At 33.9% G+C, this 13795-nt stretch overlaps 1 protein-coding gene across 2 annotated transcripts; it reads left to right on the plus strand.

Annotated features, from left to right (window-relative positions):
- Window positions 1-5020: 5020 nt before the first annotated feature.
- LOC143567341 (uncharacterized) lies at window positions 5021-10685 on the plus strand. 2 transcript variants are annotated; one of them, XM_077053788.1, is made up of 20 exons: window positions 5021-5219; window positions 6213-6467; window positions 6545-6669; window positions 6747-6791; window positions 6888-6969; window positions 7050-7118; window positions 7191-7361; window positions 7455-7520; window positions 7605-7673; window positions 7760-7903; window positions 8012-8085; window positions 8176-8421; window positions 9170-9261; window positions 9361-9437; window positions 9535-9645; window positions 9716-9758; window positions 9831-9877; window positions 10137-10198; window positions 10274-10325; window positions 10462-10685. In XM_077053788.1, the coding sequence occupies exons 1-20, from the start codon at window positions 5055-5057 to the stop codon at window positions 10510-10512; spliced, it is 2046 nt and encodes a 681-aa protein (XP_076909903.1). In that variant the 5' UTR covers window positions 5021-5054; the 3' UTR covers window positions 10513-10685. The 2 variants fall into 2 exon arrangements, with proteins under 2 accessions (XP_076909903.1, XP_076909904.1); XM_077053789.1 differs by having other exon boundaries at window positions 9364-9437.
- Window positions 10686-13795: the final 3110 nt, after the last annotated feature.

Here is a 13795-nt window from a genome sequence, read left to right on the forward strand (position 1 = left end):
ATAATTATGTTTCAGACCATACATGTTTTCATCTTCGGATGGTCCACATGATTAGTCCCATCGTGTGGATTTACAAAACGTTTGAAAATAAAATTTTAAGAATAGAAATCCTTGACGGAAAGGAGTTTAAGTGAGACGTCTTTAAATAGACAAAAGTTTATGGTTTAGTTATTTATAATGGGGAATTTATAAAGCAACCCTTCGATAATTTTAACTTTACTCGAGGGGCATAACAATAGAAAATTTTAATTAGTACTTCAATAATTCATAAAAACGTTAACTCTAAATTTATTAAATAGTCGATACAGAGCAGAAAGTCAAATTCAAGTAAGATAGAATACGACGAGCGGAAAAGTCTTCTGGTAGTTTAAATCTTCAGTTGTGCATGACTTGGAACCTTGAAGCTTGAGCATCTTAAATGATTTGATCGATGTGAGCTCGAGTAGTCATGGTAGATTGATTCAACATTGCTTGAATAACTTGAGCGTGAATGGTTTGCAAGAGGGTTGTTTAGTGGAAATATGTCTGGTAAAATTGAGCGTGTGGTTCGGGGTTTGATAGTGTTGGGTTAAGTAAGGTTGACCTTGATTGATGGGAGGAGCTTGAGGGACATGAGGTTTATGGGTTTGAGCTTGGTGAGCATGGGTCAACTAGTAGGGTGTAACTATAGTTTGAACTTGATTTGCATAGATAATCTGAGGGAACATATCGCTGAGAGGATTAGAGTATTCTGTATGGTAGCAAGTACGGGTAGTAGGGGCATCAGGTTGAGCATGAGGGGTAGGCTGTTGTGGGAAAACTTATGCATTAGGCGGTGTAGGGCAAGTATATGCAAGGATGATCGAAGCAATTACTTTGGGTGCAAACACGACATGAGGATTGAGTCGAATGATGAAAGCTGCTAGTGGGGCATAACGAGTGAATACCGATGGAGAGTTTCTTGCTCGGGATACTTTGACTTTGTCGAGGTTGATGATTGATTTGATTAACATCATAGTTTTTATGATTAGACTTGCGCTTGTTGTTGTCATTTTTTTTTGTTGTTGCGAGGATGAGTATAGGTAAATAAATTAAAATTTCAAGTTAATGAACAAGTTTAGATTGGTTGTATTAATGTTTTGAAATTGAGTTTATATTTTAGAGGTTGCGACAGTTAACTCCTTGGCTATACACGCGGTGGTCATGAGAACTAGACTATTGATGTCGAGGACGACAGTGGTTTCTTAGATGAGACATTCTATGAGGACCAAAAATAAAGATTATAAGATGAAGGATAAGTTGAGGAAACTAATTAAATATTAAAAGTGTAATTGTCTTAGATAACTTATAATAACATTGCTTTTAAGAAAAATTGGGGATTTGCGTCACATCGTGAGGAATAAAAGTAAAAGATTATAAGATAGGGGGTACATAGCGTAGATACTTATGAGTCGATGTAGTCAATATGATTAATGTGTGATAACTACACGAGGAGATGAGGTCAGTTTAAAAGTTAATATTTTTTATTTGATTAAGTCAACTTAACAACAAACTAACGAAACATAATTTGTGTGTTAGTCTCTCATGAGCTTTCTATGGCAGTTTGAATGGCCCAACGAAACTAACGAATAAAAGTAACTGAGTTGGAAAGCCCATGAGAGTTACATGGCGTTTTAGTTGTCCCAACTAATTAACGAATTAACAATACAATAGAGTTTGTCGGCCAATGAGCGTTACATGGCGTTTTAACCGACCAAACTATAACGAATAAACGAAAGAAAGATATGAGTAGTTGGAGCATCCCGTGAACCACCACGTATGATGAAACTCCAACAAAAATAACATTCAAAACAAGATGAGGAATGGATAGTAGGAGTGCCCATGGATACCATGGATATTTTACCCAACTAACCGTTTAAATAACAAAACACAAACTAGCCTAAGGTGTCGGTCGTATGACAGTTGTGTTCCTTTTTGGCCGAGAGGAACTTGTGATGCTACATAGCCATAAGATGAAAGAGTAAAAACAAAAGTAGGAAATTCTTAAGGAATTTCCCGGGGTTCTAAAGGAATTTCCCAAAAATAAAAGGCAAACTACTTTGATTTAAAATATTTTTATGAAAATTTTTCTTTGAAGGTTGAGGCGTAGCCGCGGAGTTGTGTGTGTGCGCATAACAATACAATAATTGTTATGTAATAATAAATAATAAATAATTAATTATCTACGAAAGCTGTAAACAATTAATTTGAACACATAAGGCAAACATATAAGCACGTATGAGGCTGCTAATCATGTTACTAAGGCACCACTAACGACACATCTTAAACCTTCGGCTCTGATACAATCTGTCACGCCCCGACATTTCCGCCTTAGGTTGGGGTGTGACAAATTTGGCCGATTAACCTTAGGGTTATTGAAGAACACTTAAATACGAACAGGAACATGTAAATAAATTACCTATAAAGATGAAAGAACATAAGTTATTTGGATGATATAGCAGACGTCAGAACCCGATTAAAATCATACAATCAAGAGGTTGCAATAATGTAATTAACCTTGTGGGTTTTGTTAGCGACGTGTATGTGACTGTGCAGGCTAGTTTAATTGAGTTAAGATTAATGATATAATACAAAACGAGTTATAGATGATTAGTTTATATTAGCCAATGCGAATCAAAAACGATCTTATTCCACAATTAAGGTGTCGGTAAGGTCGAATATGGCAGGAGGAACAATAATCACAGATCAATTCCAAGTTTATGACGAAGATTAAGGCACAAGACAACTAATTGGGTACGGGTTTACGGGTATGAGCATGGGTAGCGGGTTTGGGTTATTGGGTTTGGATATAATATTATAATATATGGCAGATTTGCATTTAGGTCCTTGAACTTTGAATATGTGTACAAAACAAGCTTAAAGTATAGTTTAAGATTAAAAAGGTATATCTTTGAACATTATTTTTATATATTAAATAAATATAATAAACAAATAATAATAAAATAATAATAACTCGATAAATGCGGTATTTTGATAAAATTTCCCGAACATATGAGCGGGTCGGGGTAACGAATACCAAAAATATTAAATGAAAAATCCGAGTTGTTAAAGGTGACGGAGACGGTGGTGCTCAGATGAGGTGCTCAAAGTCGGTGATGGGGGTGCTCGAGTGTGCATCAAATCATAGTTTTTGTGAACCCATTTTTCGGTAATAAATACAAGATGCAGGACGAAATTGGGCATGTTGACGGTTGTGGGGTGGGACCGTTGTCGGTGATGGTGTCAGAAAGACGACCACCCCATTGTTCTCCCTTGTGACTTGCTATCTCTCTTTAGGATTATGTTTCAATTCCAATATGGTGGAAGAAATTAAGTCCATGAGTGAAGGTTTGATCATATTCGAGTCAGGGGGTAGGCGATGGTGATGGTTTGTCCGGTGGTGCTTTGTGTGGGTGTGGAGAAGAATAAGTTAGGCAAGGTTGATTTAAATTATTATTACTATTATTATTAAAGGGCGTGATGGTAATTTCATCTTCTTATTGAAGGGTATGATAGTAATTTCACAAAATCAACCGATGGTCTACACACGAAAAGGCACGGAAAAACATGTCTGAGAAGCACGCGGTAGATTGCAATCAATTTAAGAATTTGACCTGCATAGTGCCCAACCCATAAAGCATAGGGGCACAAATAATAATTTTTCATTTTTCAATAAATATCACTTTTTACACATTTATCATTATCTATTCTTATTCTTTACCAAATAAGATTGTTATTTATTTATGATCCTTATTATATAACAACAATTTATAATAAAAAATGGAAGAAAGAAAAAATGACACCTTAAAGCCTCTCAACATGCACATCTTTCAGTTGAGACAATCGAGATCGATCAGTGCAAGATACATATCATGCTTGAATCTTAATTCAACTGAATGTCTTTCATAATTATTTTAATACCCTCAATAAAATATAGTTTAACTTGATCCAGTTATTAGCAGAGTATTGACGTAACCAAATTTCCAATCGCTATTCTAACGTGTTACAAAAAAGATAAAAATAAATATCTAATTATTAAAATAAAAAATTATTACAAAGTTAAAAAAATAAAAATAAAATAGAAAATGGGGCGAAATGAAATCAAAGCCCCCAAGGAGACCGGAATGAGATATTAGTAGACGCCATTATCGAATAATAATAATAATCAACGGTGAAGATTCGATCCATCTACACAAGCTGTAGACAGACAGACAGACAATAAAAAGCTAGCTCTTGTTCTGCTTCTTGCTTTTTTTACACATCACCGATTCATTCATTCATCGAATTCAATTCATTTCTTTGTTAACTCTTCTTATAATTATAACCCAATTCAACTTCTTGTCTCTTGCTGTCGCGTACGGAACCCTAGGTTTGTACTTTCACGTCTTTTTCAGTTCCTCTTTCATTAATTGTCGATTGATTTGATTGATCTTACACCCTGCACAAAATTCTCAATTTCTGATGGATTAATTTAATAACCTTTTAAAGCTTCCTATTTTTATTCTAATTCATTTTGATTAGAATTTGAGTACTTAGTTTGATTGCTTGATACATTTCAGTAGCTAGGATCGGTTTTGCCATTCAAAAGTGTCTGCCTGCCCTCTTTATTATTGTAATTGAATCTTATTTATCGAAAATATATTCTTTATAGAAAAAAGTTTCAAAATTTGGGGAATTGTGTTTACTTTGATGATGGATATTCAGATTAGAATGTGTTAGTGCTATATGTCAATCAAATATAATTTAGCTCTGTGTTGTTTTTGATTATACATTGTTAAATGTTTCAGGGTTTTCTTTATCAGCTTCAGGTTTCGTCGGGTGATTCTGGTTTATATATTGTTGATAATCAGGGAGTTGATTAACAATTTAACATACAAACTAAGGTGGTTATTTATCGGTGGTTATGTGACTCCTGGTGAACGGGACGGATAGTAAAGCAATATTGGCGTTGCTGAATGGGATTTAATGTTGAGTTGACTCGCACCTTTATGTGTTGTTTATGGTAGGTATGAAATAATTTTGTTATATAGAAGAGGATGGAAGAGCCAAAAAAGAAGTTTCCTCTTGATGCGAAGGATTACAAGATATGTGAGGAAATTGGTGAAGGAGTTAGTGCCTCGGTGTACAGAGCTCTTTGTGTTCCTTTGAACGAGACGGTTGCCATCAAGGTTCTTGATTTGGAAAAGTGTAATAATGACCTGGTATGTTGGTTCCTCTTTGCCTTTCTTCCACATTTTATTTCACAATATGGCCATGTTTTTATGTATTACATGTCAATATCTATTTTCTAGTTTAGAGTTAGTGAGTTAGTCATATTGATATTATACATGAGTGATTATATATATGCATATATAATTATATATAGTTATGGATTAAAATGATAACCACTAAATTTTTAGAAACCATTTTATTCACTAGTGAATACACTACACTTTAAAAAAGAGTGTACTCATGCATGTATACACTGGTGGATTCACTATGTTTCTAATGGTTTTACAGATAGTATATTCACCAGTGAATACATGTATTCGCTTGTGAAGCAAATGGTTTCTAAATATTTCGTGGTTCCTATTTGAAACCACCCATTATATAGTCTATAACTATAAAATCTGAAACTATAATTGCCTTATTCAGCTTAGCTATAATGAGGCACGATTTTTTTAAAGGAATGTCTAATATTTGTTTTGGTTATTAATTCAATGATCTTTTTGACTAACTAGTTTAGATGCATGCTGTTATAGGGACAAGCTCATGTTCCACTTGATTTTATACAAAATTGCTAATAGAGAACACCCTTTAAAGCATACACATGTGTGAAAGTGAAACATGTTTACAAATGAAATTAATATGAAAATTTTGAAAGTTTACCCAAAAGGTAAAAATAAAGAATGAGTAGGCATGATGATATTAATAATAATAATAATAGTAATAATTGTTATTATTATTGTTGTTGTTATCTCCTTTTTGATGTCACATACTCACATATTTGGTGTATGAATTGAAACAAGAGCCTTTTCACATTTCTCAATGTTCAATCTTTCGTATTATGTGCTACGTTTGGACATTGGACCTTTGAGAAGGTGCATTATGTTGAATTTGTTAAATCTCAAGAGTAGTCAGTGCACACTGTTATATCTGATGCAATCATTTTTAAGCTTTTTTTTTCTTTTTAATTTTTTTTTATAATCAAACAGGATGGTATTCGTCGGGAGGTACAAACCATGAGCTTGATCAATCATCCAAATTTACTACGGGCATATTGCTCTTTCACAACTGGCCAAAGCCTTTGGGTTGTTACCCCATATATGGCTGCGGGATCTTGTCTTCACATTATGAAATCATCTTTTCAAGAAGGTTTTGAAGAGCCAGTTATAGCTACATTGCTTCGTGAGGTCCTTAAAGCCCTGGTTTATCTTCATAATCATGGTCACATACATAGAGATGTGAAGGTAAGAAGTAAGATAATATAGTATATATATAGTTTGTTTCACAAATTGATTGTTGTCTTTCTTGATGGTTTTTTCAGGCAGGAAACATATTAGTTGATCATAACGGTTCTATCAAGCTAGCAGATTTTGGGGTATCTGCATGCATGTTTGACACCGGGGATAGACAACGTTCAAGAAATACTTTTGTGGGAACACCTTGTTGGTATGTTTCGTGTTTTTCTCGTATCATTCCAGTATTTCTTTACTGACCTTTAAGATTGTTTAACCATATTTTACTAGGATGGCACCGGAAGTTATGCAACAATTGCATGGATACGACTTCAAGTAAGTGATTATTCAGTTGTCTACTGTTATTATACCACATTTAACACACACAATATAAGATTTCTAATATAAAGAATTGTGGTGTATTATCAACAGAGCAGACATCTGGTCGTTTGGAATCACTGCCCTTGAACTCGCTCATGGGCATGCACCATTTTCTAAGTATCCGCCAATGAAGGTAACTATATCTTGTTTAACTGTTTTAGTTTCATTTACCACCAGGTTAAATAGTTGGTCACTCTGTCTTGTTTTCTGCAGGTTTTGCTGATGACTCTGCAAAATGCACCACCAGGTCTTGACTATGAAAGAGACAAAAAGTTCTCTAAGGTTTGTGTCATTCCAAAACTAGGATCTAAACTGACTTTGAATGTTGTAACCTAACTTGCTGCAGCTTTGCAGTCTTTTAAAGAAATGGTTGCTGCTTGCTTAGTGAAAGACCCGAAGAAACGCCCCTCATCAGAAAAGCTTTTGAAACACCCTTTTTTTAAGAATGCACGGACAACTGAATATCTGGAACAGACTATTCTCAATGGGCTTTATCCTCTAGCTGAACGTTTTAGGATGCTAAAGGTGCTGCCTTTTATATGATGTGCTTACTGATTTTTGTTCATTCTTAATCATTTTATTAATTTTGTAAGCTATCTGACCTCTTTGGTTATTTAGGAAAAAGATGCAGAACTTCTTATGCAGAACAAGGAATTATATGGTGAAAAGGAGCAGTTATCACAGGTGGAATTTAGATATTTTTTCATATTTTCCATGTAACATGTTTATTCTTAGCAATATTTTTGTCTTGTTTGTGGTAATGTGTAGCAAGAGTATATTCGTGGAATTAGTGCTTGGAATTTCAATATTGAGGATTTGAAGAATCAGGCTGCCCTTGTATGTTTTCCTCGTTCTAATTATTGGATTCTGTTGGAAAACATATGTGGCGTTTCACATTATCAACTTGGTTTTTTTGATGGCAGATTCAAGACTATGATGAAATATCAAATGCAGAAGATCTGAATGCAACTTCAAAAGAACAAAATGGACTCAGTGATGTTGGTTTACCAGCAGAGAGGTCTTCCTCTGAGGCGTCTGATCATTCAGATTCCGGATCTCACGTTGAGGTATTATTTTGGTCAAATCTGATGTTGACTATTATCTCCTTCAGAGTGCAGATTCTGCATCTGGAATTCTGGATTAGTTATGTGAATATCTATCTTTAATCGTCTCAGGATGCAAGCAATGAAATTCCTGATTTGGAGAGTTCATTTGCAGAATTTCCCATTAAGCCTCTTCAAGCACTCAAGTAAGATCATATTATTATTATCCAAACTATCTGAAATTAAACTTGGGTTCATTTATGTAAGAAATGGAAAATGTGTGAATGTAAATACAGGGGATGTTTTGATGTTTGTGAAGATGATGGAGGTAATGATAATCCGTCAGATAATGAACAGCCGAGTGATATAAAGCCATCGGTAAAAACTGCCGATCAAGAAGCTGAAAGCAATGATGCTGAGCATTTTGGACAAAGGAATTCCTTGCCAAAACCTAATACTGATGAGCCAAGAAAATATTTGAGTGGTTCACTGCTTCCAGATAATTCTTTTTCTCCTAAAAAGCCTGTTCACGATGTTGACAGGTAACTACATCATCCTCTCGTATCATTTCCTTGTTGGTTTTTGCAACTTATGTATGTCAATAATGAGAATTGAGATGCTCTACAAGCTTTGGTTTGATTTTACTAACTTTAGTAATGTGTTTTTGTCTTAAATATTGTTCGTTAAGGGCTGAAACTGCCTTTTTTTTACTCCAGCCCCTACAAATCACGAGTTTGTTTATGTATACTCATTTATGGGTGCATTCACAAACTGTTTCATGATAATAAAATGTAAATTGAACAAAGTTAGTAGAACAAATACACATGTAGGTTAAGTTAATTTGAGTTGATTTAAACTTTTTACTTCTGACATACAAATGTCTATGTTATGTACACAAAAACCCATTCAAACTATCTCATTCGTATACTTTTATAATTTTTAGACGTTTACCTACACACGATTTGCACATGTGTAGGTGCTATAAATAAACAAAATTTGTTCATATTTTGTTTTTAATTTTAAGAGAGATGAAAACATTGCATTTCAGCCATTTTCTTATATTTTAAAAATCTTAAAACTGAAAAAAATGAATGATTTAGCTTGTTCTTTTTGTTTTCGCAAAAAGCTGTGTCTTTCCTAGAACCCTCCCATGTATTCCTTCTAAAAACTTGTATGTGTGATTAGCTAGCAAGTTTTCTAGTTTTATTACCTCTGTACTTGCTACTTCGTTCTTATCTATATTAACATGCAATGACTTTGGGTGGTCATTTGTTGTATAATTATATGAAGAGATTCTCTGCAATCAAGATTCAAGACTCAACGCAATCATAGTGGTCCCCTGCAGTTTCGTCAAAAGCATAATATGAGTAACTCCTCATCTGGTAAGCCATCTTTCGTCTGCTAATTCTCTTTGTCTGTCTCCAAAAATTACCAGTAAATATACTTGCTAACCATCATATATCTGCTTTCAGATTGTGAAGTAGATGATGTTTCAGAAGGAGCAGTGGTCCAACGCAAAGGGCGTTTTAAAGTCTTCTCTGCAGATCATAATCCAAAGGTACATACATACAGATCCGAGGGCAAAACTAACATTGTAAAAACTTTTTAATCAATGGAGTTGTAACATATGACTTGTGTTCCTTTCTCACATTCAGGCTCCGGGTTTCACTTCCAGTGGTATTACCAGTCCTCCAATATCAAGTGTGTCACCTGCTTCAGTTGTTCCATATTTGCAATCCATTTTGCAACATAACAATATGCAACGGGTAAGTATCTCAGCGTTTTTTTTCTATATCATCTTAAATTTCCCCTCTGACCCTTGTCTTTACTGTTCAGGAAGAACTACTTAAATTAATGAAGTTTTCCGAGCAGATTTCAGGTAGATCATATGTTTTTTCATCTTTTAAGTTTAATTTGTGTAATGACTTCTATTTTATATTTTTTTTTGCAGGCAACGGTGTGGAGTATGTGGGACCCGCAACCAATGAAATTTCCCAAGTAATGAATTCTAATTTATCTAAAAGAATCTTTTAAGTTCTTGCTACATGTTAATGCTAATAATGTTTTTGGATTGGATCAACACGGGCCCTGGTGGGGTCCGATCGAGTTGGCATTCCAACACTTTTTTGTCCGTTTTTTATTTCATAAAAAGTAATATATCAAGCATGACTACAGATACAATTAATTATTTATATACTATCATCGGATAAGGTCCTGTGAACCAATGGCTGATCTTTCAAGTATTTGTAACATGCAGATTCCTGTGAGTTCTCCAAGGGAAAGAGAACTGCAGTCTCAGGTTATTCAGTTACAACAAAGGTACGATAATAGTAATAATTATATACCTATAACAAAGTCCCATATATTTATCTAATATATGGTTTACAATTTCAGCATTGGCAGTGTGGTTGAGCAACTGCGAATAGTGAAAACGAAAAATGCACAGGTTTGTGTTTAACTATCATCTCGTGGGTTGGTTTATGGGTCAAAGCGGGTCAACTCTTTCCAGTTTCATATATAAATAAAATGCTAAAAATATGATTACAGTAACTATATTTTTGAACTTTCTTTTTTATTGGCAGTTGGAAAGAACGTTGAGCAATTTAAAGGGGACAGATAGCATTCAAGAATGATTTATAGTTGCGTGTTTTGGAGCTTATGATGGGCTCGTTGTTTGTGTGTGTAAGTTACCGTTTTTCTAGACAGCATATATATAGCATCCATGTACATTCTGTTGTAAAATGGTGTAATTCTTATCCTTGATATTGAAATAATCAAATATTTAAATTGGTATTTTGAAAAAAAAAACAAACAAAAGCAGTGTTTTTGCCGCCTTTTTATACAGTTTCAATATGATTATTTTATCGACTTTTCTTATTTCATAACACTCATAAACACACAGTAATGAGTCAATACGGGTTTGGCTTCATTTTTAAGTAATAGAGATATCTTTGGGCTCCTTGATAAGTTTGAGTAAATAGGTGGCCACACTAAATGTGTTTATTTGTAGGTTTATACCATTAGGCCACCAAGATTCCAAACTTGGAAAGGTGCATTTGGCAAACATGACTCAGTTACCCAACCGTTCGCATAATTAACACATAATGTGCACAAATCATTTTCATGTTATAAACTGGCCTCTTTTAAACTTCTAACCAAGATATCCTGAAATGGTGTTGGCGACTGTTATCATGATTTGACAGATTTCTCTTCCAATATGCTTCAGGCATAAGAACTATCAAGTTCTAGTACATACATGGATTGTAATATTGTATGATAGGTCTGAATCCATGTATGTTAAATCTCATCTAGGGACCGAATATGAAAATGTGATTTGTTGGCTCGAGTTCAACTTCGGAAACACAATAATCACCTCACCCATTCTAACATGATACTGCTCCTCTTGGAGACGGGTACCAACAGTCTTTCAAAGTTGGTATAAATTTTTTAAGAAAAGCCTTTGAGTTTACTAGTAGTTGTCATTGATATTTTTGAACTCACGTTTTATTTGCCCTCGTTAGAAATCATTTAAAAATACGTGGTTTGAATCTTGCCTGGAACACTTTGCTCCAAGTTGACACGACAGTTGTGGGTTTACTCTTGGGATGAGTGAGTCCGGCCACCATGTTTTGTTTTCTGGGCGGCATGGTGATCTATGTGTCAGGGTGATCCAGGATATTCAGGCATTTGATGTTCAAAAATAAAAAATAATAATAAATAAATAATTAAATACTCTTTACATAACACATATAACCAAAAAGAAGTTATTTTAATTGAAGTTGAATTTAAAACCTCATTATTTTAGTAATCCCACTTGTATATATTCTTTTACATTTCGATTTCAACCAAGCACGATTTGGAGCTGAATACTTTCAATATTTAACACTTAAAAAATATGCAAGACTTTACCAACACGTTGTTTAGTCGTTCAGTACTTGCTCACTTTGTAAAATACAATTTTTAGCTTAGTTTTGCTTAATACAATATTAGTGCTAAGGACTTGGAATATATATTAAGATGCCTTTACATTATATCAATAATAATAAAACATTAGCATGGACCTATTTATGTTATACACAAAAACATCAAATGCATATTCTCATGATTACTGATTGGTAACAAACTAAATATAATTCGTAACGAAAAGCATGTATGTCACTATAGATAACAACTCCCATATAATAGTTTTACATTCATTTTATAATAAAAATGCTAAATATAATAGAGTTATGAATAATAGAAATAACCTAATCTGGTTATATCATAATTAGAAATAACCCGTTATTTTTAATAAAAAATTTAAAAGGTTATAAATAATAACGTATCTTACAGATTCTGAACATGTCATCTAACCTTATGGACATAATAATAATTATTATATTATATAACATTTTGAATTGCTTAATCTAGATGAATGAATAGGAACTTTAAACCTAAGGGCATTTTCAATGGGATGTTTGAAATCCAACGTGGAGTTAGTTTTGAAATTCAAACCCATGAAAGACCCATCGGAGGTGGCTGCCATTGTTAGAACGTAGTGGAAATACAAATAGGGATAAGCGTGGGACAGTACTTGTATCCGTACTCGTACATGTACCCGATTGTACTCGTACCAACAATCAATAAAAACACGTACCAATACTCGTACCAAATTTTTCGGTATGGTACGGGTACGGGTAATTCGGTATATTACCCGATTTTGTACCACTTTGCTTTTTTATTTCCAAATCTTCGACGATCTTGAAACCGGTACTGGTACGAGTAACAAACAACCTGAATTAGTCCGGATATCGGTACTTTCACAGATACGTGACGGGTACCAAATTAGTACAAGTACCAAATTGGTCGTAGATTTAATGATAAGATAGTATTGAAGAACCCTAATTCAGTCGCCGACTTTAAGTGATTTGTTTGTTGGTTCGAGTTTTGGATGTTATTTTATTTAATTTTGAAGAAACGTTTGGTACATGTTCAATAATAACATGATTGGAGAATTTATTTTATATATTAAATATGAAGAATCACAATTACACTTTTATATAGTCCAAACATGTACAAAATACCAAATGTACCCGCACCTGTACTCGATTGTACATGTACCAAAATTCAACAAACATGAGTACCAATATCCGTACCGAATAAACTAAATCGGTATGAGTATATATACGGGTACGATACGAATACTAGTACGGGTATTTGGGACAAAATGTTCATCCCTGAATACAAACCTTATTTGAAGCATTCACATGGGCCCAACAAGGCAACAACAACACTTTCATTATGGAATGGGATAATAACTTTCAAGGGCACCTTTTATAAAAATAAAAGGTTATTAAATTATTAATGTATAAAAACCTATAATCTACTGTATGTATATATGTGTAAAGTGTAAACACTTTCATCACATAATGAAGGTGTCGTATGGAGATGGTTTTGTTGTTTTTTCATCTTGGTTATTACCGTTTGTATTTAAAAATGTTGGACGTTTTAAGTTTAATTATAAAGTAAATTTATTTTTCTAGTAATTATTTTTTTATTATTTAATGTATTTAATAAATACAAAATATAAATAAGTAATTATAAAAGATATAAGTTAATATAGATTAAAGGGAAATATAAGTAATTATGTGACGGTTTAAAACACAAACAGGTAATACATCACTGGAGGAGATATAAAGGGTTAGAGCATCCACAACGGGATGGATGCCCAAGGTCCGGATATATGTGGCAGGGGGCGAACATGGATCCAACAGACTTCACCGTTGTAGTAACCAAGTCCAGTGAACAAGTCTGGTTCTGCAAACCTGCAACGGACGTAGATGTGGGCCCCTCAACAAATTTAAACATTCTTGGTATTTTGCAATCGATCGACACCCCAACCAAAATCTATCTCAACTGACATGAAGGGGTTTCCGA

This window comes from Bidens hawaiensis, unplaced genomic scaffold (genome assembly GCF_021521415.1).
Source record: "Bidens hawaiensis isolate Kalapana, Puna unplaced genomic scaffold, B.hawaiensis_p1.1 tig00023392_1, whole genome shotgun sequence".
In the NCBI taxonomy this organism is placed as follows: domain Eukaryota; kingdom Viridiplantae; phylum Streptophyta; class Magnoliopsida; order Asterales; family Asteraceae; genus Bidens; species Bidens hawaiensis.

Coding starts and splice junctions, on each gene's coding strand:
- LOC143567341 (XM_077053788.1), top strand. CDS start 5,055: ATGGAAGAGCCAAAAAAGAAGTTTCCTCTTGATGCGAAGGATTACAAG. Junction 6,468..6,544: donor ACATACATAGAGATGTGAAG/GTAAGAAGTAAG, acceptor TGGTTTTTTCAG/GCAGGAAACATATTAGTTGA. Junction 9,878..10,136: donor CAACCAATGAAATTTCCCAA/GTAATGAATTCT, acceptor TGTAACATGCAG/ATTCCTGTGAGTTCTCCAAG.